Genomic DNA, 23504 nt, shown 5'->3' with positions numbered 1-23504 from the left:
ACCGGTTTGCAAAGGGAGTCCTTCGGATTTGATGGTGGCGTAGCTCCGAGGCAGAGCACAATGCGAAAGGTTCCGGGTTCAACCCCAGACATTTCCAGTCAGGGTTGAGAGAGACTCATTGTCTCCAGTTGACAATACTGAGGCAGAAGAACGAATAGTCTCCTCGCTATAAACCATCTCCTTATGTTCCCAAGTGGGAGGGCGTAGCACTTGGAAGAAAAGGCGCTCTGCACACGCTCAGAGGTGCGGGATCAACAATATGTCATTGCCATCGCGTAAGATTTCCAGAGAATACGAGCCCCGAGGTTCTGGCGCGGGCCTCTTGACGGAGGACTCGCCGCCGCCCCAACTCTCGCTAGAGAGAGAAAAGGACAACATACACCCACAAGAGGGGCCCTGAAACCATGTTGCAGAATAAAATAAAAAATAAAAAATCCTCCTGGGGCGGAGTAGCGGGGCGGAGTCAGCCAGGAGAAAGAAGAAGAAGAAGAAGAAGAGGTGGGGTTTGGAAGCCTGTTGCCCCCTGGAGTGGAGGGAAAGGGACTTGGGAGCGGAGGCAACTTGCGCGCGCGTCCTGCGTCTGAGCGCGCCACGCGTTTGGCAACCGGAGAAACCGACGCGATGTAGGATCGGGGCGGCGGGGGTTTGGCTCAGGGGATCGGGGCCCCAGCCCAGCCCAGGCTCGCCCCCTCACCTCCTCCTCTGCTTTGGTCGATTGGCGTCTGCCAGGCTCCCTCGCTGGCTCTCCAAGGCAAGCAGCAGGCGCATCGAGCGTGTGGCTGGGAAGAGCGGGTGCGCCGGTGGCGGTGGTGGTGGGTTCGCTTCCCTCCCTCTCCTCCTCTCCACTCCACCCCGCTCCTCTTCTTCTCCGTCTCTCTCTCTCTCTCCACCCCCCACCCCGCCTCTCCTCCTTTTCGCGGCTGTGTGATCTCTGGACAAGGCGTTTAGTGACGGGGGAACGTGCTACCAGGCTTAAAGTATGGCAAGCAAAGATGGTTTCTGCCAAGGAGCCAGCGATCGCGATGCCTTGGGGTCTGTCTGTCACCTTCCTACACTTCCTGTGCCTGACGACCTGGTGAGTAGCAGGGCAGCATCCCCCCCCCCCCGTCCAATTCCCTGGCACCCCTTACTTGATGCCCCGGATTTGGGAAGGGGAGAGAGAGAAGAAGAAGGTGAGTTGGCGAGGGCTAAATCAAAGCTGCCACCTCTCTCTCCCCGCCTCTCCTTTCTCCTTTGCCTCTTTCCCACTAAAATGCTTTTGTGCTTCCACCCCCCCCCCCCACTCCCTTGTAGCCTCACCGTGCTCCCGGGACAGCTCAAAAAGGAGGAGAAATTATGGCCGGAGAATTTCACGCGCATCCTGGACCGTCTCCTGGATGGTTATGACAACAGGCTGCGTCCTGGATTTGGGGGTATGGTTACTGTGTACGGTCCCTGCTGTCTGTGCTGAGTCTGCCTGTGTGTCTTGTCTGTGGGGGAAATTCGCCTAGGTATGCTTCTGTGCCTTTCCAAACCAAAACAAAAACAAAGTAATGATGATGGTTGATTTTCTCTTGTTGTATGCCTTCCTCAAACCGCGTTGAACCCATTTCCCTCCTCCAGCTCTTCTATATCTGATCACTTGGATGGGGAAGGTGGGGGGGGGGGAGAGAAAAGGGAGGGAGAGCCTTCTGATTCTTTACATCCCCCCTCCTACAAAAAAAGAGAGAACCACATTCCAGATTGTGGCACCCAAAGCTGCTCCTTCGATGCTTAGAAACGCCACAGCCACCCACTGGTTCTAGCACAGCTGCTCAGACCAGTTTCCTGGGTCCTGTTTTGGATTTCGGCGGCAGCTTGTCAATCAAAATTCCGCTACATGCTTAACATGAGTAGGGAGGAAGTTTGGTCTCCTCCTGCGAGTTCACATCCTTGGCGATCCAGCAGTGGCAAGGCGGCGCCGGGGAACCTTCCTCCCTGCCAGTTTCGGCTTCCTCCTCTCCCCTGCCCCTCTCCGATTCCGCCACATTAAGCAGAGAAAACAGGGATTTAGCAGCTGGGCCCCCATCCCTCCCCACCCCCCGCCCAACCTCATCTGCAGATTGTGTACATGGTGGTAGGAGAGAAGTTGAGAGTTGGTTGCCTGGATCCTGTCACTTTGGGGGCAGCATTCGCTTGGCATATTGTCAAAGGAGAGCAAATGCAGCTGCTGCTTCTGATTAAAAACACACCCGCACACTCCGGCAGTGAGGCTATGGGAGGTTTTTTTGGGTTTTTAAAAGAAATCTTGCACCTGCATCTGATGATCTTGGCAACAACGTTCACATCGAAAGCCCCATCCTTTGCAGGCGGTAGCACCAGAAAGTGGAACGCCCCCTTCTTTAGCTCGCATTTATGCCCCCTCAAATTTTTTAGCTCTAGTCCAATACATGGGGACCTCCAGATTTTGTAGCAGCCGCTCATCCTGGCTTTGCTTAATTGCTGCCCTCGCCGCCGCGTTAATTATACTTGTTCGTTTTTCTGATTTAGCAGGTTGGGTGGCTGAACTTTGAGTCAACCCATGGCCAGATTTGTGGGTTGGGTTTGTGACCCAGGAGGTGCAAAAAGTCCCACAGGATCAAGCAACACTCCGCCTCCCCTTTGCTTCCATGACAAAGTGTTGAGGGCTGGCTGCAGCTCTTCCTTCTCGCTGGAAACGGGCATGTGTCAAAATGTAGGATGAGGCGATGGAGTTATTTTGGAGGCTACTATGCAACCAGCACTGAGCAAAGACTTTGCTGAGGCTTGTTCTGTGAAAACATTGTGCTTCTTTCTTTAAGTGCTTAGTTTAGACATGTGATACACCTACGCTGGCATCTATGCCGGTAATTTCCAGATATGCTGTTACCCAGTGCAGTCATAATGGGAAGCAACTTGGCACTATCAGTCCCTGCTTATTTTAGACATCTTTTCAGTAGAGTTGGGCTGCTCTGAGGTCTGTTGAAGAACACGGAGCATAGATGAAGTTAACCTTATGAAAGCATCACACTCAACCAGCGACACAACGATGGTTTTCTTGTCTCTTTTATACATTTCTCTCCAGCGTGCATGCACAGATATTGTCTGATCACAAATCACATAGATGTTTTCCATGTGTTTTTGTGAGATGATAGCTTTTACTTGATCCACTTTGGTTGGCATAAGGTTCTGGAAACTTTTGAGTTACAATAGAAAACTTTAAAGGCAGCCAATTTTTTCTAGCTCAGCTCCAAAGAACCGTGGCCTAAGTTAGACATAAAGAGAGCTTTTGGATTTGTGGTTCTTGAACAGCAGCTCTCCATGTCACATGGCAAAGTCCTTTTGAAAATAAGGGAGATTATGAAAGTGGTTTGTGATATGGCATGCAGGACTAGTCTGAGATATTTTGCTGCCTGAATCCAAGGACACTGGTAGCTGGATCTTATTTCCAACACTGGTGATGGGGCATTATGCTTTCATAGAGAGCAACAGACTAGCTTAGAGAGTGCAGGCCAGGCCAGGGAGCAAACACATCTCTGCCCCCCAGCACCTTGCTGCCACTCCCTGGCTCTCATGATTGGATACCTGAGGAAGCTGCCCCACACTATCCAATGGTAGGGCCAGTCCTGATGGCATAGGAGACTACAATTCAAAGGGAGGGGGAGGAATAAAAAATTATACTGGACCCAACTGCTTAGGCACAGTATGAACTTATGCATGTTGTTCAAAACTAAGTCTCACTATAATCAGTGGGGGTTGCTGTCAAGTAAGTGAGTCTAAGACTGCAACCCTAAAACTGTTCTTTTGCCTATATGTGGAACAAGATCAGACAACTACATGTAATGTTTAGAATATTTTCTCTCATCTCAACTACTTAATCGCTTCAAACACGCATGTTTGCTTATTGAATAGCATACATGGTGCTTAAAGAGTTTAAGGTCTTTGAGTTATATGATGTTCTACCACCCCAAGAACTAAAATGAATTGCTTCCTGCTAGTCTGTCCCCCGGCCATGTATCTTAAAAATGTTTAGAAGGTTAAAAATGGTGTACACACACAGTTAAGTCCAGTCGCGCCAGAAGCGGTTTAGTCATGCTGGCCACATGACCCGGAAAGCTGTCTGAGGACAAACGCCAGCTCCCTTGGCCTGAAAGCGGAGATGAGCGCTGCACCCCAAAGTCAAATTCAACTAGACTTAACCATCCAGAGGTCCTTTACACACACACACACACACACACACACACACACACACACACACACCCCTCTCAAAATGACAACTTTTTTGTCTCTAAAGTGAAGCGAACATTTGCATTAATAAGCAACCAGAGCCCCTACATGACTGAGAATCTGCTCCTGAAGTGTTGAATGAACAGATGTATCAGCTTCTGGCTCCACAATGATGTGTCCCACAAACCATAGCTGGCCTGCTAAAATGCATGATCTCATCTATTTTACATCTTGTGCAGATTTCATAGTCAGCTGAGAAAGAGGCTGTTAATCTTTCTGGAACAAATGCCAATTTTAGGGTCCCATAAATGATTATATGTCACATTATCTATCTGAGGCACATAAACTCATATAATTGAGAGGTACCCTTAGGGGCCATTTGATGGTTGGAGAGTCAGTGGTTCAGATAAATAGGAGTATTGCTACACAGGATTCACACTGAGATGAGTCTGGATTGGGGTGGGATTCCTGTGACAAAAAGATTGCACACATGATGGTCTGCCTAATTTCAAAGTAGGGCAGCCATCATCAACAACATCAAGAAAAAGAGTAAGATAACATAAAAATAGTTATAAAGGGCAGAGATTTGCATATAATTTTCATGGGCTGATATATATGCATAGAGTCCATTTTAGAAATAATTGCTATAATTTAAATACATCTCACCAGAGTGGAGAAGACTGTGACCAGGTGACTTGTCTACTTGTTTGTCTTCTCTCCTAATGATAACTGCTGATGGACAAGTTCTGCCTTCACTTAAGTATATATTTAAATTGGGTCATACTGGGCAGTAGGGGTGCCATCTTGAATAAAATATTGGAGTGGCAGGTAAGGCCCAACCCACATAATCAATCATAGGAAGCGATGCATGCACACCAATTGAATGGCAATGTCCATTAACTTTGGGGTTGTGGCACCCATCTCACTTTACATGTCCATTAACTCTGGGGTTGCGGCACCCATCTCACTTTACAGGCCGAGGGAGCCGGCGTTTGCCCACAGACAGTTTTTCCGGGTCATGTGGCCAGCATGACTAAGCCGCTTCTGGCGCAATGGAACACCGAAATCAGAGCAGCAAACAGAAATGCCGTTTACCTTCCCACCACAGTGGTGCCAATTTATCTACTCGCACTGGCATGCTTTCGAACTGCTACATAGGTTGGCAGGAGCTGGGACCAAGCAACGGGAGCTCACCCCGTCTCAAGGATTCAAACCGCCAACCTTCTGATCGGCAAGCCCAAGAGGCACAGTGGTTTAGACCCCAGCACCACCCGCACCCCCCCCTGGAAAGATGGTGACCCTTAAAAGGAGAAAAGGTTGCCCACCCCGGTCCAACATGGGGCAGATAGTGGATATTTGGGCTGCTTCAACAATTACAGTTATAGGCTTACACTTTAAGGAGAAATGTGTGTAAATGATACAAGCATGTGTTTGGAAACACTTTGTCTCGTACAGGTATGTCTGCTTGAGAGGTGAAGGTGTATGTTTGATGGCAAGCCTGGGTTATAACACTACCCTTGTACTCTGTAGGCTTGGTAGGCCCTACTCCAAGGGGCTTACAACCTCAAAAGAGACCCAAGCAGAACAGCAGAGTCAGAGGAAGGACATTTAGGTAGGGTAAACAGGAGAAGGATGTGCAATTATTTCAGGTGCATGTACTTATTTTAGGTACGTGTGACTGACAATGCAATTCTAGGCATGTCTCCTTGAAAGTCCGTCCCACTAAGCCTTATTGCCGGCCGGGTGTGCACAGGACGGCAGTCTTAGATGCAGTAGTAGGGTATTGTGAGTAGGGGTTTATTCCAAAGGCTTTGCAGAAAAAGAAGAGTTTTGAGGAGGGATCTGGAGGAAGTGAAGGTAGTTGGCCTCCTAGGTGTATTCTAGGAGTGGATCCTAGGCAGCAAGGGAGAAAAGGTGGAGGCGTTTCAGGGAGCATTTGGACAGCTAAGGTTGGTGAAGCTGGATAAGTGAAGGTTTGTTGGGATACAAGCGCAGAGTGATGAGGACTCTAAAGATAAGAACAAGACACATGTGCAAAATCTCGTTACAAACAGGAAGCCAAAGCAGGAATTTAAGGATGGGCTTTATATGGTCTTGAGTGATGAGGAAGGTGGAAAGTTTTGATAGCGGAATGATGGATGGACATAATGGACCAAGATGAAACAGTGGAAGACCACTTCAGGTGTGGAATGGGGCAGCTGTTTCTTGTTGAATGAAGATCCAGCAGCAGACTTGGGGTTGCTGCCATGTAAATGAATGAAGCAACCCTGTAAACTAGGAATGTTGGAGAACTACCATGCATAAGATAGGGCTTACTTTATGTTCACATTTGGAATGGAAGGAAAATTCAATGAAAGCCCTAGAAAGAAAACCTTTGAAATCCAAGTTGGGTGTTGGGCCATTTTTGTTGCTTCTTTGTCCAAACTCAAAAAGGTGAACAGTTTTTTTAAAGTTCCTAAGAAGCAGATTGAATAGAAGACTCTGATTTGGGGAGATAGTATCTAGCCCTGCATTGTCCATTTTTGTAGTAAAGGTACCTTTCTGCTAGAAATAACTCATGTTATGATTTAATCGTGATTGTATGGCAGTGTGCAAAGGTTTGTTGCTTTGACATAACTCAGAATAGCAGCAGCTGATTAATCATTAAAATATTCTTTTTCTTCTTCGTTTTTTCCCCTTTTTTGCTGACAAACTTTTATGCCAAAAGTGTTTCACTTTTTTCTTTTTTTCTTTTTCTTTTTGGAAATCATGTAATTCACCAATGAACACATAAGTAAACAAATGTCAGAGAGCATGGCAAGATTCAATGAGAAGAGGACATTTAATGTTAAAGTTGTGTTCCAGGTTGACAAGCAATGGAATATTTAATGCGCTTGCTGAATCATGTTCTCCAGCACATTTAGCTCTGGTTAAATTCTGTACAGATTTCACAGAAGCTGGGTTGACATGTCACAGATTCTGTGAAAGTACCTGTGTGGCAGTTGTTAATATTCATAAAATCACAGAATCATAGAATTGTAGAGCTGGAAGGGTCATCTAGTCCAACTGCCTGCAATGCAGAAATCTCAGCTAAAGCATCCATGACAGATGGCCACCCAACCTCAGTTTAGAAGCCTCTGCTTAAACCTTCTTTTTAGTTTCATTTCATTTCAACCTTTTATTTAGTGTTAGGGGAGGGGTAGTATCTCTTGTTGGGGACACATTGTGCTCCTTGTGGGGGAGTTTGTCCACCTTTGGTCCACACCCTGCACACAGCTTTCACCTGTGACTCCGAGGAGCTGTCAGCATGTGACCATGGCCACACCCAATATCAAAGAGCACACTTATCTGCAAGGGCTTAAGACCTGTATCTGTGTTTTTTTTAAAAAGAAAAGAAAAGGTGAAAGCACTTTCTTGAGGGGGCTGGGAGAGACTACCAGTGAGGCAACTTTTCCACTCCCCATCTCTCTCTCCATTGGACTCCAACATTTTACCTCTATCATACTTCTGCCTATGTCCATTTAGCTTAGTTTCAATCTCCATCCTAAAGGTAAAGGGACCCCTGACCGTTAGGTCCAGTTGCGGATGACTCTGGGGTTGCGACACTCATCTCGCTTTACTGGCCGAGGGAGCCGGCGTACAGCTTCCAGGTCATGTGGCCAGCATGACTAAGCCGCTTCTGGCGAACAAGAGCAGTGCATGGAAATGCCATTTACCTTCCCGCTGGAGCGGTACCTATTTATCTACTTGCACTTTGATGTGCTTTCAAACTGATAGGTTGGCAGGAGCAGGGACTGAGCAATGGGAGCTCACCCCGTAGCGGGGATTCGAACTGCCGACCTTCTGATTGGCAAGTCCTAGGCTCTGCCCACAGCACCACCCACATTCTAACCCCTGTTAAAATTGCACTGGCATGAAAAATGTAGAGGCTGAAACAGAATGGGCTGACTTCTACTGATAAACACCTTGGGTAGGATCTGGCCAAATTTTAAGTCACATGGATTTCCTGCTGAAATTAATGGGCCTTAAATGTGTCAGCTTGGCTGGGCTGTGCCCTTTGTGAATTATAAATAAAATCCGGCCGGTTTATTACAACAAATCATCATGTAACATTCTGCTTTCTAGGTTAGAGCCGAATGACGTGGAAGTGTCTGCTGAAGCCTGGATGTTTTCCAAACTCCCCACCCCCCCAACCCGATAAATATTTCCTTATCAGTAATTTTGTCGTAGAGTTTTCCTGGAATGTGGAGATACTGTTGGCTTTCTGTTGATTTCCTAAAGATGGCATGTGCCCAGATTCAAAGAAATCTGAAACCATCTTGGCTTCAGTAGAGATTTCATCAATTGCAACATTGCCTTCGACTCTTAAAATTAGTCCCCGTCAGTACACTTCTTAGCATTTGTAGGGTAAAAGGCTGAAAAATGAGTAGGAAGTGCTATCGGCTTGCTCATCTAGAGAAGGGGATTTGTACCACCCTGCTTTTTAAAAGTGGGCGTATGAATGGTTCTAACAGCCATCAGCCCAGCCCCCAGGCACTGTTAGTTCCAGCCCCCCCTGGTTATCCACCCTCTGCTTCTTCTAGGAGTTTATACCCAAAAGAGGTATTTTACTGGGAAACATAGAGAGACAGAGGCATTAAAAGACAGTCAATACAGAAAAGAAACCAGATGATAATCCCCCCCCCAACTTCTCTTTCGATTCTTCATTGATAATAATTTGCTGGGCTGGAACTTATAATTTTGGAAGTCCATTCAATTACAACAGGATTGGAACCATGATAGGTATTCTCCTCTCCAATCCTCTCTCCATCCCCCCTCTCTTCCTCCATCCTTTAGAGGTGAATTTTACTTCAAATCTCTTGATCAGACAGACTAATGGGTTGTGTGCCCAGCCACAGACCCCTCACCCCTGGGAGCCAGGGCCAGGAAAAACAAGACACAACGCAGTAGGATCAAAATTAGGCCACAACTTTATTAAATTTCACATGTAGGAAACCTTGGCTTAGGCATTGGGCGGGTATCCCTCTCAGCCCCCAATTGGGGACTGGGGCTGGACAGGGGCAAGGCAGGAAATATGGGGGAGACTGCAAAATGGACGTTTATGCAGCTGCCCCCCTCCAGTTCTGGGAGTCTGACCATACACCGAGCACTTGTGGCCAGTGACTCTCTGTGAAAACCCCTCTAATGGGGCCCTGCTAACACCACTGCACGAGGGCTGCGTAACCATGCTACCCCTCCATTCTGTTGATGGACTAAAGAATACCGCCCAAGGCCTAAAACCACCAAAGTTGTGACAATTGCTATGGGGAAGGCAAAGCCTGCAGAATCTGGGAAACAGCAACCATCGTGCGACTGCAGCAATGCCCACGGACCTGAAAAGGAAAAGGTTAACCTGCAACAACCTTAAAACAGTTAGAGGGAGGGTAGGGTGGGTGATAAGGGACGTGGGTGGTGCTGTGGGTTAAACCACAGAGCCTAGGACTTGCTGATCAGAAGGTCGGCGATTCGAATCCCTGCGATGGGGTGAGCTCCCGTTGCTCGGTCCCTGCTCCTGACAACCTACCAGTTCGAAAGCACATCAAAGTGCAAATAGAGAAATAGGTACCACTCCGGTGGGAAGGTAAACGGCATTTCCGTGCACTGCTCTGGTTCACCAGAAGCGACTTAGTCATGCTGGCCACATTACCCGGAAGCTGTACTCCGGCTTCCTCGGCCAGTAAAGCGAGATGAGCGCCGCAACCCCAGAGTCGGCCACGACTGGACCTAATGGTCAGGGGTCCCTTTACCTTTACCTTTACCTTTACCTTTACTGCACCAACTGTGAGGGCTGCATCAGCAGGAGCCTCCTTACCTGGCCCCCGGCTCCGCCCCCTGGTCACCGCCTATTGGCTAATTCACACCAGGGTCAGGCAGGAACCCTGCAGCCTCAGTGGCCATCCCAGGTGATGGAGCAACAGCCAGCCAGCCAAGGCGTGTCTCCAGGAGCCCGGGGAGCACGCAGTGGGTCGCAAACGCTGCCCCCCTCAACGGGCAAGGTGAGCAGTCATTACTGTTACTTGCAGTGACCAGCCGGTGTGGAAGTTAACTTTGAAGCTGGACCTTCCTTCTCTATTGTTAAAAAGGAAATGCAGCAGGAAAAGAGTCGTTGTCTCTCAGGACATAGATATACCTTAAGATCACCAGTTATTCATCTGACAGGAAGTGTATTGTGATGGAACAGGCATTGAGTGTAAGACAGCTCTCGAACCACTCTTTGTTCACTTTTTTGGTGTAGGTGACTCACCCATGGGCTCCTAACCAGCACTTTGGACCAGCTTTTAATTTATAACTAGATAGGATCTCAAAATGTAACTACGTTGTGTTTTCTCTGCGCTGTTACCTGAAATATTTTTGTAATGTTGATGGATAGTAAGTGATTGGGATTTTCATGCTGTTGTGCAATTACAGTTCTACTATAGTTGGATACCTGTTTGGACATCTGGAGGGCTTTTATTGACTTATAAGTTCAATCTTGGATGGAAGTACTGCTTGATATTGTCTCATCAGTGTGAGCTGACAGTGTTTATTGGCACTGTGTATTTTTCTTTCCTTTTTTAATATTAGGTTTTCTTGGTTTTTCCCCCTCAAGAGTTCACCCCACCCCCAAGAGTTCTGAATCTGTGATTTTCAGGATACCAAGGAAGGATTTAGGCTTGTGTTTAAAGCTATGCTTAAGGAAAAAACTGTTGGATAACTAGCCAGAATATAAGCTGATGCAGGCCATATGATAAAGATAAATTCATGTGACTCCTGTAAAATGTTGTCAATCATAACTTCTGATCTCAGTAAGAAAGGAATTCAATTTGCTGTAGGTTTCTTTCAGAAACATATATAATTTCTGGCTTCTCCTTCAACTGTATATGTTATAAATGACTTATATAATAACGTGAAACAAATGCCAGTCACGAAGCATGACTAGTTTGGTAATTTAAAGGGGGGGGGGAAATAAGAATTTGAGACTTGATGTGAGATTATAAAAAAACTATGTTCCATATTTAATTATCAATATTTGATAGCCTATATTTTGTAATCACATACCACTTGCTATTTTATGTTTGTAATCTGCTAGCTGCTGTTCCTTAATAGTCGTCAATTTATCACTCAGTAGTAATTGTTTAAAATCAGCATTGGTTTGTGCTAAAAAGAGTCACATTGGTTCTTTGCAACATCTGGAACAAACTCATTTATATCAGTCCTTCATTGCAACGCTTTACTGAAATACAGAAACATGGTCTTGGTTTGTACATCACAGTAAGCCATGCCAATCCCTGCATGCTTTGATCCTTCCCACTGGTGTGTGGGAGAAACAAACCATGATCCCTGGCTTAGCATCATAATTTGTTTCATTCCAATCAGACCTAAATCTGTAGCCAGAGTTTGCTCTTGATTTATTCTTCAGGGTTTGTTTGGAGTGAAACAAATTATGATACCCAGTTTGAAGGTAACATTAAGCCAGGGATTTGGGTTTGTTGCTTCTGCACACAAGTGGGGAGAGGCAAGACACGTGAGATCTGTACATTCACAGCAAATCATTAACGCTGGTGAACCGTGCGAAACAATATTTATTGGCCACCAGCTATATTTCACCCAGTATTAAGGAAATGGTTGTATTTAGAAAAAAGAGAGAAGATGAGATAAAAGGAAAGACTTCTTGTCATCAAAATCTTTGGCTTAAAAACATAGCTTTGGAAGAAGTTGTTATCTTAAGGTAAAGGGACCCCTGACCATTAGGTCCAGTCATGACCGACTCTGGGGTTGCGGCGCTCATCTTGCTTGTCACAGGGATTCAAACCGCCGACCTTCTGATCGGCAAGTCCTAGGCTCTGTGGTTTAACCCACAGCGCCACCTGCATCATATATGTGGCATATTTCACTGAGACAATTTAGGATGATGCACAGCACTTGTTCATTAGCAGAACACCTGACACTACATTATTCCAACATGCAAAAGCAAGTCAGACTCTCGCCAGCTACATTATATGATCATGAAGTATAGCTGTAAGTTAGAAAGCGTGAGTCTTACTCAAATAACTTAAGTGGAATAGTTTGCTGATAGATTCCTGCCAATGGGTTAATCTTTCCTTGCATGGAAGACGATACTGTGTCCTCACATGGTTGATTCTGTGCCTGGTGCCGGGACCTGCAGAAATAGCTCCGTTTATGGAGCCTTCCCCTGCCAGCTAGTCCTAGTTAAGAATTGGGGAAAATGGAGCTGTCCATCTCCTGCTGATCTTCTGTATAGCAAGGCTTTGGAAAAACCTTTCAGAACCTTGGACAAGGCACGTATACAGACTGTCCGAAAGGGCTTTATCTCTATAAAAAGAATAGGTGCATACTCTTTGATTTAGGAAGGCTTTTATGAATAATGAACATGCATTGTGAACTTGAAAATTTCCTTTTCTACTGACTGCAGGATTTACAGCCTCTATGTATTTTTTTTAAATAAAAAAACATTTTATTGTATTTTGGCTATCATGCTAGCAGCAGTTTGATACTTCTGCGATGCTTTATTATCTTTAATTCTAAAACACTCTGAGTTTCTCATCATGAATGTACAGAGGGAATATGAATCTGGGAAACAAGCAAAATGCCCCAAAGTCTTCAGGATTTGCCATATATTTAGAGTTGGGAGAGCCAAGACAGATGAGGCAATAACAAAGTTCTTCATGAATTAACATGCTAAAGTGTCTATTTTAATATATTAGCTCATTTTCAGATTACTTGCAAACTGAGCAAAAGTTCTTTAATAGTTTCTCAGGCCCTGTGTTTGCTTTGTATTAAGAGTGGCCATTAAAGTCAGTGGGAGTTGAACCCACCAATTTTTGCTGGGGACGATGACTCATATTTATAGGTGCCATGTGCACAGATGTATTGATTGGTTCTTGAAAGCCTGGTGTCTCAGCAGTAATTCACTGATCAGCCATATCTCTACCTTAGAAGCAGGGGAGGGCTATAGTTCAGTGGCAAAGCAACTGCGTTACATGCAGAACAACTGGGATAGACCCCTACCTGAAACATTGGAGAACTACAGCTATTCAGTCTAGAGTAGATGATATTGAGTTAGATAGACCATTGGGTTGACTTGGTATAGAGCAGCTTCCTATTTTCTTAAGGGCCTTTAACTACAGCTGTTCAAATTTACAATGCCACTGTTAACTTTCAGAATGTAATTCTGTGGTTCCTGGATGGGCATCCCAGGGGTCATAGCATTCTGCTGATCTTCCTCTCCATAAACAGAGAGAGGGGTTCACTGGTGGGGCATGAGTCTGTTTGTGGTTTCCTCAACACATTCCTGAATGAAAGGGAGGGCTATAAAAAGCCCAGCAAGACTTGGTGGTTCTAACGTCTTCAATTTTGTCTCTCTCACCCCCTTTGGATTATGCTTGCGTGCGGTGCACACACACACGTCCATCAATTCCTTCCCCATAGCTGAGATATGCCACCACCTCAAAATTGATGTCTAACAATATCAATGAGCTCTCAGTAAGGAAAAGAATTGTCAGCCAATCATCTTGGGCCAATTTCCCTAACAGAAGGAAGGCCTGTCCGTAGTAATGGCAGAAAGAAGCAGAAAGGTCAGGGTTATTAATTTAATAAAAAATGCATTGAGCAATTCAGAAAAATGACCCAACACTTCAGCAATGGATTTGTGAGGAGCAAATGGGGTAGCCATTTTGTGGCCGTGGATTATATCAATTTAGGCCTCTGGCCTTGTTTCTCAAACACTCACTATTTATTGATTGTTCAAGCTCATAGTAAACCAGTGTTATAATTGCACCTGCTTATTTGGCTCCATACATTCCCCATTGCTCAGTTCTAGAAAGGTTACCAAATCACCGCATAGTACAATTTCTTGTGTTGTATCCATACTTCCCAATGCTTTCCCAAAGGATGGAAAACTTGTGGCTTTTCAGGCGATATCGGATCCCAGTTCCCCTCAGACTCCTACACATGAGTATGAGTCTGGCAGAGACACATGCCTGACTGGTATGTTCTCTCCCTCCTGGTCGTTCGTTCGTTCGGGAGATTTAAAATCTTTGTCCAGCCCGAACATTACAGCGACTGATGCCTTAGAAGCATCAGCACACTTCAGGATCAGCAGACTACAGGCAGCCAGCGTACACACTCAATAGCCCAACATTTTGACTAATCTACGTTTCTTTACATATACACACTCGGAGCATCGTAACTCATCTCAGACAGCAAAGAGAAAGAACAAAGGACAAATGTCCTACATCACAGAAACACAGTAATACAAACATCCTGTCTCTGTCACTTCCCACAATGTGGAATGAAAACATAGACCGTCATGTGATATAACCAATCCCATGACTGCAACACGGGGAAAGAATCCTAACAGGTCAATGCTAGGGAAGATGGAGTTCATCAACTTTTGGAGGGACACAGGTTCCATATCCCTGTCCTACTGAAGTATTCATACCAAAAGTTTCACCTGAGCTGTCAATTTACTAGACAAGCCACTATCCCCTTGAGTACAAACCTTGTACAATATGATGATGATGATGATGATACAGACCAACCTTCTGGGGTTGTTGTAAGAACTACGAAGACGTTGCATGCAATGCACTTTGCCCACTTGAAGTTTGATATATACATGCCAAGAGTGATTATGGATTGGTTATTCTATAACTATAATTAGTTTTTTTTAATGGTTTATTTAAGTGTTAAGTGTTCTCAGGTTGGATTTGGTGGCTGTTCCTCACAGATACTGATTAAAGGATGTAGCCCTGACACGACTTACAAGTTTGCCTTCTCTTCAATGGGATTTGCAAGCTTGTAAGTATTACCCAGATGGTCGCCTTAATCTTTAACATGCCATTTTAATTGTTACTAATTTAATGCAACAGCATAGCTTATCCACTCCCACTTATCACTAGAGTTTGCTGTTCTTTCAGAAGGAAATAATCAGGGGGACTGCAGTGATGCTTATAGCCACACACACAAAGCGCTCAGTAATTTCTAAGTGAAGGATTTGGGACAAAAAAAGGGATGGGGGACTGGTACATGAAAGCAACCTTAACAAGAAAAGCTGAATGTGTACTTTAAAGCACACTCAGTGCACATTTAAAGCACATGGCTCCCCCACCCCAAATCCTGGGAAATGTAGTTTGTTAAGGGTGCTGGGAATTGCAGTTCTGTAAGGGGGTAGACTGAAGGGATGCGGGTGGCACTGTGGGTTAAACCACAGAGCCTAGGACTTGCCGATCAGAAGGTTGGCGGTTCGAATCCCCGCGACGGGGTGAGCTCCCGTTGCTCGGTCCCTGCTCCTGCCAACCTAGCAGTTTGAAAGCGTGTCAAAGTGCAAGTAGATAAATAGGTACCACTCCAGTGGGAAGGTAAACGGCGTTTCCATGCTGCTCTGGTTTGCCAGAAGCGGCTTAGTCATGCTGCCCACATGACCCGGAAGCTGTACGCCGGCTCCCTCAGCCAATAAAGCAGGATGAGCGCCACAACCCCAGAGTTGGCCACAACTGGACCTAATGGTCAGGGGTCCCTTTACCTTTACCTAAGGGGGTAGACTACAGTTCCCAGCATTCTTTGGGGGAAGTAATGCATGTTGGATGTACTTTAAGCATATGGTGTAGAGAAGGCAAAAAAAAAAAGGATGTGGATTTAGCCCTGCTTTACCAGAGAAACCTACCTAGCCAATGAGCACACATTTCACCTGTCAGGGAATGATCCCTTCCCTGGCTACATTTCACACCCACACGATCCCTTGTGATAAGTGGGAAAGAGGAAAATGATACACAGTGAAATTCTGTTTGTGTTTACTCAGAAGCAGAAATGTTTTCTCTAGAGAAAACTCTGTCATTTTTAGCGGAACTCACATTGCGGTACGCCTAGGGTTGCTAAGCCCCATTGAACACAACAGAGCTTCCTTCTGAGTAGGCATGCATAGGATTGCACTGAACACGGGACAAATGCCAAAATACAGCTGTCCTTTGTCAACAACAAACAGTCACTGTTTTGTGTGTTGAATATATGCTATATGGTAATTTATGGACCTAATAGGTATCTAAAGCCATTTGCACATGTTGCCATGCAACCAGTCCACGCAGAATGTAGGCACCCTATATATAGAAATGAGCAAACCAGTGATATTTTAGGGAGCAGGCTAGCAGGCGGGGCCCATTACTTACATCACAGGAGCCTACACAACACAAAACACTGTTGCTATATGTAGGTTTTGTTTTTTTCGTTTTTTATCTTATATTTTGGAAATGTACATCCAGGTTTTTTCCCTTTAATTTTTTGGGGGGCCCCCAAGAGAGTGGGGCCCTAAGCTACAGCTTGTTTAGCTTATACGTAAATCCGGCACTGAAACCCGTATCTCATAAGAGCAATCTAGGTGTTAGGTGCAAATGAGCCTAACCAAGCCTCTGTGTTCTTTTATTTGAAAATGAAAAACATTTTTGGAAAGGGCCTGGGTGGAGGGGTGCTTATCCTATTTTCTGCTGACTGGTATTCTGCTCCACTTAACTCCCTGCTCCCTGCTTTTTCCCATCGTGGCTTTGCAAGCTTCGTGGGCTCCTGTAGCAGTGGGTGGAGCTTGGGACCATAGCTGTCAACTTACAGATTTGAAAATAAGGGACCAGCAGCCTCGAAAATAAGGGATCAGCAGGGAGGGAGGGAGAGGAGCTGCTTCCTTTGAAACCAGGGAAATTTAAGGGACATCATCAATAAGGGACAGCAGCGGGACACAGCGCTGGGATAGGGCAGTTTCCCGCCAAATAAGGGACAGTTGACAGCTATGCTAGGGACATTAACAAATGGGTTAAGCACCTCTTCCATCTCTGCTGCTTATGCACTCAAAATGGCCCAATCCTGGATTTCCTTCTTACCTATTTATTATTTTGGAGATCGTTGGCGAGTTATTACTGTGTGTACTGGGAGTTTTGCCCCCAGTCCTGATCTGTAATATGGGTTTAAATATACTGACCTACCTTGAAGGCTTCTTTTAACCATTACTGTGATGATTATACACGGAGTGGTCTGACAGCTCAGAGAAAATGTAATAATTATAATACTCCAAAGAACTTCACCCTTTGGAAAACGTGACTGCATTTACCCTGGATCAAAAGACATTTCTCTGCAGGAGTTCTAACCCTTTTATTTATTTATTAAAAAATATATGATTTGATCTTAAGTTCCTTCACCAGTAACCAGGCAGATAATTGCAGCAGGGGTGCGTACGTGGGTGCAGTTAATGATAAATATAATGAGGTCTGGTTCAGGAGCTTGTGAACTGGGAAGCGACTATATCATTTGATGCTGATTGTTTTAAACTTTTTAAAATGTTGTATTTTGAATTGCTGTCACTCACTCTGGATGTCAGAATGAAGAATGGGTAATAATAATAATATATGTTTAAAAGGTAAAGGGACTCCTGACCATTAGGTCCAGTCGTGGCCGACTTGGGTTGTGGCACTCATCTCACTTTATTGGCCGAGGGAGCCGGTGCACAGCTTGACTAAGCCGCTTCTGGCGAACCAGAGCAGCACACAGAAACGCCGTTTACCTTCCTGCCAGAGTGGTACCTATTTATCTACTTGCACTTTGTGCTTTCGAACTGCTAGGTTGGTAGGAGCAGGGACCGAGCAACGGGAGCTCACCCTGTCGCGGAGATCTGAACCTCCAACCTTCTGATCGGCAAGTCCTAGGCTCTATGGTTTAACCCACAGCGCCACCCATGTCCCTTAATAATACTTGCTAGTGCTTGCAAAATGTTTTGTGTGTGCTATTCATCACCTGATGAAGCCTCTAGCCTGCTTTTGACCCAGTCATATTTCTACCTGCCCTATAGCTAAAGTCATATATGACATGCAGTCACCAACACAGGGGTCCTTTTGGACCCAGAAGAGGGTGGAACTGTAGAAGGAATGGAGGTGGAGCAGAAGGGGTATAATGGGGCACACTTATATGCACTCCGTCGATGTGGGGGGTGGGCTGGGAATGGAACCCCCATGCGAAATGCTCCCCACCTGTATTCAGTGCAAACTTTGACTTAAGCCTTGGTAGCCAGTCTGTCAGAAAACAAGAGAAAAACTGGAAATGCAAAGAATGTGGTTTTCTACGATTCTTCGGAGATAATTTTCATACAACAAGTGTTCCAAAAAGCCATTTGTACAATTGGCTTCATCCTTTTGTTACAAACTTATTCTGCTTACCTGAAAAACAAAATTGTCAGTGTCATTTAAGCCATGAAGTGAGGCTGATCGGTTTTCCAGGCAGCTGTCCAAATGGCAAAACTGGATGACTCAGATGACTGCTAAAAAGATATGGGCCTAGTATTTACCTATACATTGTCTTTCTTGATTTCTTTCCCAGGTTGGTAGTGACTGAAGTTATTACCATCTGTCTACTGCTCAGTGACCTTGGCAAAATTAGATGGTATTCTTAGCACTGTCCCCAGTGGACAGGTGTCCTGCTCACGAAATTGGCCCCGGTTGATACCTTGTTGGCATCTTTAGCTGATAGGCTGAGTGTTGAATAACAGTGAAAAGCAAATTACCTCATAATTTCTTCAAATGACCTTCTTTGAATCAGGAAGATGTCATAGATGTGGTTGCGATCTTCAGTTTATCTCCTCTACAGCAATGTTTTCAAACTTCTTTTCCTTAGGGGATGCTTTCTATGTAGACATTATTATTTTTTGTTTATTGAGGTGTCCCAGCACATATCTTCATGTGGTGGCCAATGAGGTGCTTTATAGATGAACTCCCATCAGGCCAATGGTCAGCTTGCGAGGGAAACTTGGTGGAGAGGTTGATATCTGCCTTTCCATCATATTAAATACCACACACTTGTCTGAAGCTACTCACTGAAGAAAAGAAAAACCAATAATGGCATACAAACTTTAAGAGGAGGTTCCTTATGACCTTCCTCCCTAAGGAATATGCAGTGCCACAGCTTCAAAACCATACCAATAAAGTAGATCTTTTTGGTACTGCATAGACTACGCAGCAGCAGGGCTACAGAGCTTCTGTGATTCTGAAGAACTGCCATACAAGCAAACAGTATGACTACAGCCTCCTGAGAACTGTGGTTGTCTTTTTAAAAAACACACAACCAAATTTCTAGGCAGTGTGGCTACAGATATATAGGCTTGGATGTGTGTGGAGAAACCATTTCAAGTCTATTTTTGCAGCTATGCAGACCAAAACATCATTTTTTCTGCGAGTAGGGTGTACAGTTATACAAAACAAGCGGCAAATATACGCTGACTTCATAGTTTTGTGGATGTGGAGAACATTTGCCCTTCTAGTTGCATGTGTGTGTGTGTGTGTGTGTGTGTGTGTGTGTGTGTGTGTGTGTAGGTTAGTTCATTTTGTATACAGTGGTACCTCAGGTTACATACACTTCAGGTTACAGACACTTCAGGTTACAGACTCCGCTAACCCAGAAATAGTGCTTCAGGTTAAGAACTTTGCTTCAGGATGAGAACAGAAATCGTGCTCCGGCGGTGCGTCAGCAGCAGGAGGCCCCATTAGCTAAAGTGGTGCTTCAGGTTAAGAACAGTTTCAGGTTAAGTACGGACCTCTGGAACGAATTAAGTACTTAACCCGAGGTACCACGCTCAAATCGATGCACAGGTTCAAAATCGCATAGAAACACTAACAGCGACCTGAAAGATAAAAAACTTAAATAAAAAAAAGGGGGAGATCGGAGAGCACCATACTTACACCCTAAATAGTTGGGACCAAAATACTTCCAGGAATAGAAGGGGTTTCATTAGGGCAAACGAGGTATTAACCCACCAATTTCAGTGCGCCCTCAGTAAGCCCCAGGCTGCCTCGTTTCTTACTTGCAACCAGTCAGAGGGTGGCTCTGCCTGTCATTGGCTGTGGTGCCACCCACTGCTGACCTCCCTGTCTCCCATCCTGCCAGCCCAAATGGGCACCAGCCATTACTAGCTCTAACTCTATGAGCCTGTCTGCCCACACAGGACTTTTGAGGAGCTCTGCTTGATTCCCCAGTGTGGTGTAGTGGTTAAGAGCGGTGGACTTGTAATCTGGTGAACTGGGTTCGCGTCTCCGCTCCTCCACATGCAGCTGCTGGGTGACTTTGGGCCAGTCACAATTCTCTGAAGTCTCTCAGCCCCACTCACCTCACAGAGTGTTTGTTGTGGGGGAGGAAGGGAAAGGAGAATGTGAGCCGCTTTGAGACTCCTTCGGGTAGTGATAAAGCGGGATATCAAATCCAAACTCTTCTTCTTCTTCTTCTTCCCCCCACTTGTCTGCCATACATGTTGTTGGAGGGGACTCAGGAAAAGGCCGTCTCTGTGTCAGCACCCAATTGACAGCACTCTCTTTTCCAAGAGAGCTGTCTGTGTTGGTATTTTGCACAAAGTGAATTTTGTATGTGTGTGTGTGCTGGCAGGCCTTTCTGGTTACTGAATGCTAAAAAATTATCTTTTTAAAATAAAAAAAACTTGCTCTTTCTGTAAGCTTGCATCTCTGTATGTGTGTGCTATAAATAAAATTTATTATTATTATTATTATTATTATTATTATTATTATTATTATTATTAAATTCTGATGGTGTTCACCACCCTGGGCAACCTGGAGATGAACTTGGGAAGCAGGATATAAATATTTTTGTGTGCATTAAATGCATTATGAAAAAAGTATAAGTACCATACCATCTTAGAGAAGTCCTGAGTCTCTGCCTAGCACCAGCAATGGGACATGGTCCAAGGTCACATTCAAAGAATTATAAATGCTAAGTGTTACTTAGTGCTTTCAAGTGTTCAAAGAGATTCAGATAGGTTATATAATCCTTACGCATCACTAGGCGACACCAGTTCTTAAAGAACATGAAGCAGCATATTAGAGATGCTCCGTAAGGTGCGCAGGACAAAGGCTCTTGCGGGCTTTCAAGGCAGCCCCTTGAATTGGGCTGAGAAACTAACGAGGAGCCAGTGCAGGCAAAGAAGACTTGGAATACTAATGAACTGGAAGTCTGTTGCTGCTCTTGAGCAACCAGCCTAGATATCTGAGTAGGAGAGAGAGAAGTGCAACTGCCCCCCCCCCAGCCCACCAATAAAAGCATTTTATATTCATAAATATTTATTATCAATTTAAAGGCGTAATTTGCTGGGAAGTTACAGATCTGCCTGCTCCAAATGGTCGTGCTTTCCCACACCGAAACTCTCCCTTTTCTGTTCTTCTGTTCCCAGTTTGCCTGTTATCATCTCAGCCGAAAGTGAGTGGCAGAGAGTGAGGCTCGGCAGCCGACATGAGATGGGGGGTGGGGCAGCCACTGGACACTCTCCCTGTCTGATGTGAAACTGAGTAATAATTGGATTTTGCACTCAGTTGCTTTCCATTCTTTGGAATGTTTGTTCCTCTGAGCGGTGATTCATACTTGACAGTGCCCATTGCAGTGTGTGTAAAGCTCCCCTACTATTTAGCTGACATTAAAAATGCTCGCCACTGAATCTATAAATAGTTCCTAGAAGGCAAATGGGGATTTTTTTAGAAGGTCCACCAAGAAGCAGTTTTTAATTTTCTCCAACCCAGCATTAGCTTGCTCTTGTGTAATAACTGTATACCTTAGCATCAGAATGTTCATCTGGACTGTGAGCAGATGTTTCCCTTTTCTTTTCAATGTGGTAATAAAACAATTTCCCTCAGTAGCACCTTGTTGTGCCGCTTTGCCTGGGTATGTTAAGTTCTAAACCAAAATAAATTTAGGTATTAAGGATAAGCAGGTCCTGGCTGGCATTTCATGTTTGTGTCTTACACTTCAGCACGCAAGCTGGCACCCAGGGTGTTCTGTACTGTCTGAAATGGTGTTAAATTAGTCTTTGAATTCCTAAACATTTCCCTGACTGCTTTTGGTCTCACGCTTCAGAGTATGTGTACTCCCTTAGGATTAGCTTGAGGTTCAGTTAGTAGATCTTACTATGGATGTTTCCCATTGCTGGTTGTTTACTATACGTGTCGCATGCACTGGGTGGTTCAAAGTATATTATTATTTAATTTTCATAGTGCTTTCATGACACATGGAATTCCAGAGAACAACACAATAAAAAAGAGAGAGCAGGTCTCTGCCAAAAAGAACTAACAATCAGTAGTGCAGGAAGCAGAGGGAGGGAAGCAATAGAAGGAATGTGGGCTTTTAAAAAATGTATCTATAAAGGCTTTAATCAGTGTTTTTTCAGTTGATGTGCACTGGAGCGCAGTTCCGGCACCTCTCTGGCAGGCGCCATTGCGGGCCAGTGCTCCCCACCCACTTCTTGCCTTTACATACTTCTGAGAAGCTCAAAACGGACATTTCAAGTCAAAATGCAAGTCTACACTTTGTTAAGATCTATGACTCCACCTTGAGGGACGCAGGTGGCACTGTGGGTTAAACCACAGAGCCTAGGGCTTACCGATCAGAAGGTTGCGGTTCGAATCCCCGTGACGGGGTGAGCTCCCATTGCTCGGTCCCAGCTCCTGCCAACCTAGCAGTTCAAAAGCATGTCAAAGTGCAAGTAGATAGGTACCGCTCTGGCGGGAAGGTAAACGGCGTTTCCGTGCGCTGCTCTGGTTTGCCAGAAGCGGCTTAGTCATGCTGGCTTAGTCATGAGCTGTACGCCGGCTCCCTCGGCCAATAAAGCAAGATGAGCACCGCAACCCCAGAGTCGGCCACGACTGGACCTGATGGTCAGGGGTCCCTTTACCTTTACCTTATGACTCCACCTAGCTCCTAGCCACATTTGGTCAAGCTATGGGGTAGAGCAAATTCGTATTTCCTTTTCTTCATTCTATCTCCTGTGTAGCAGTGGCGAGTTTTAATCTTTCCAGCCAGGCCTCTACCATTGCACATGTCTTCTTCTTTTTTGGCGATCACTCATAGCCGAGTAAGATTGTCTTCCATAAACATGGTTTTAACAATGAGTCCATAAGTGACTGTGGAGGCCAATTCTGGATCCACACATCGTTCCACAGTGGGGCATAGGTTTCCGGGCAGGAGTTGATCAAGGTGAGGGTTTGCCAAACGTGCCTTCCTCTTAGCATGTTTCTTCCTTTTGTCCTGAGTTTGAGCATCTTCAAAGTCTACGATACCTTTGGTAAAGGCTGTTCTCCAATTGGAGCACTCACAGGCCAGTGTTTCCCAGTTGTCGGTGTTTATATACATTTTTAAAGATTTGTCTTGAGAAAGTCTTTAAACCTCTTTTGTTGACCACCAGCATTACGCTTTCCATTTTTAAGTTCGGAATAGAGTAGTTGCTTTGGAAGATGATAATCAGGCATGCAAACAACACGAGCAGT

General features: G+C 45.1%; 1 protein-coding gene across 1 annotated transcript in view; it reads left to right on the top strand.

Moving 5' to 3' along the window:
• Positions 1 to 541: 541 nt before the first annotated feature.
• Positions 542 to 23504, top strand: part of GABRA4 (gamma-aminobutyric acid type A receptor subunit alpha4) — a 71691-nt gene continuing 48728 nt past the window's right edge. The window contains exons 1-2 of the mRNA XM_028744253.2: positions 542 to 1075; positions 1294 to 1412. Of these exons, the coding sequence (XP_028600086.2) occupies positions 993 to 1075; positions 1294 to 1412 (202 nt within the window). The 5' untranslated portion in view covers positions 542 to 992. The remainder of the gene's footprint in view (positions 1076 to 1293; positions 1413 to 23504) is intronic.

This window comes from Podarcis muralis, chromosome 9, assembly GCF_964188315.1.
Source record: "Podarcis muralis chromosome 9, rPodMur119.hap1.1, whole genome shotgun sequence".
Classification (NCBI taxonomy): Eukaryota; Metazoa; Chordata; class Lepidosauria; order Squamata; family Lacertidae; genus Podarcis; species Podarcis muralis.
Note: the sequence above shows the minus strand (reverse complement) of the source record. Positions and strands in the feature narration are given on the sequence as shown.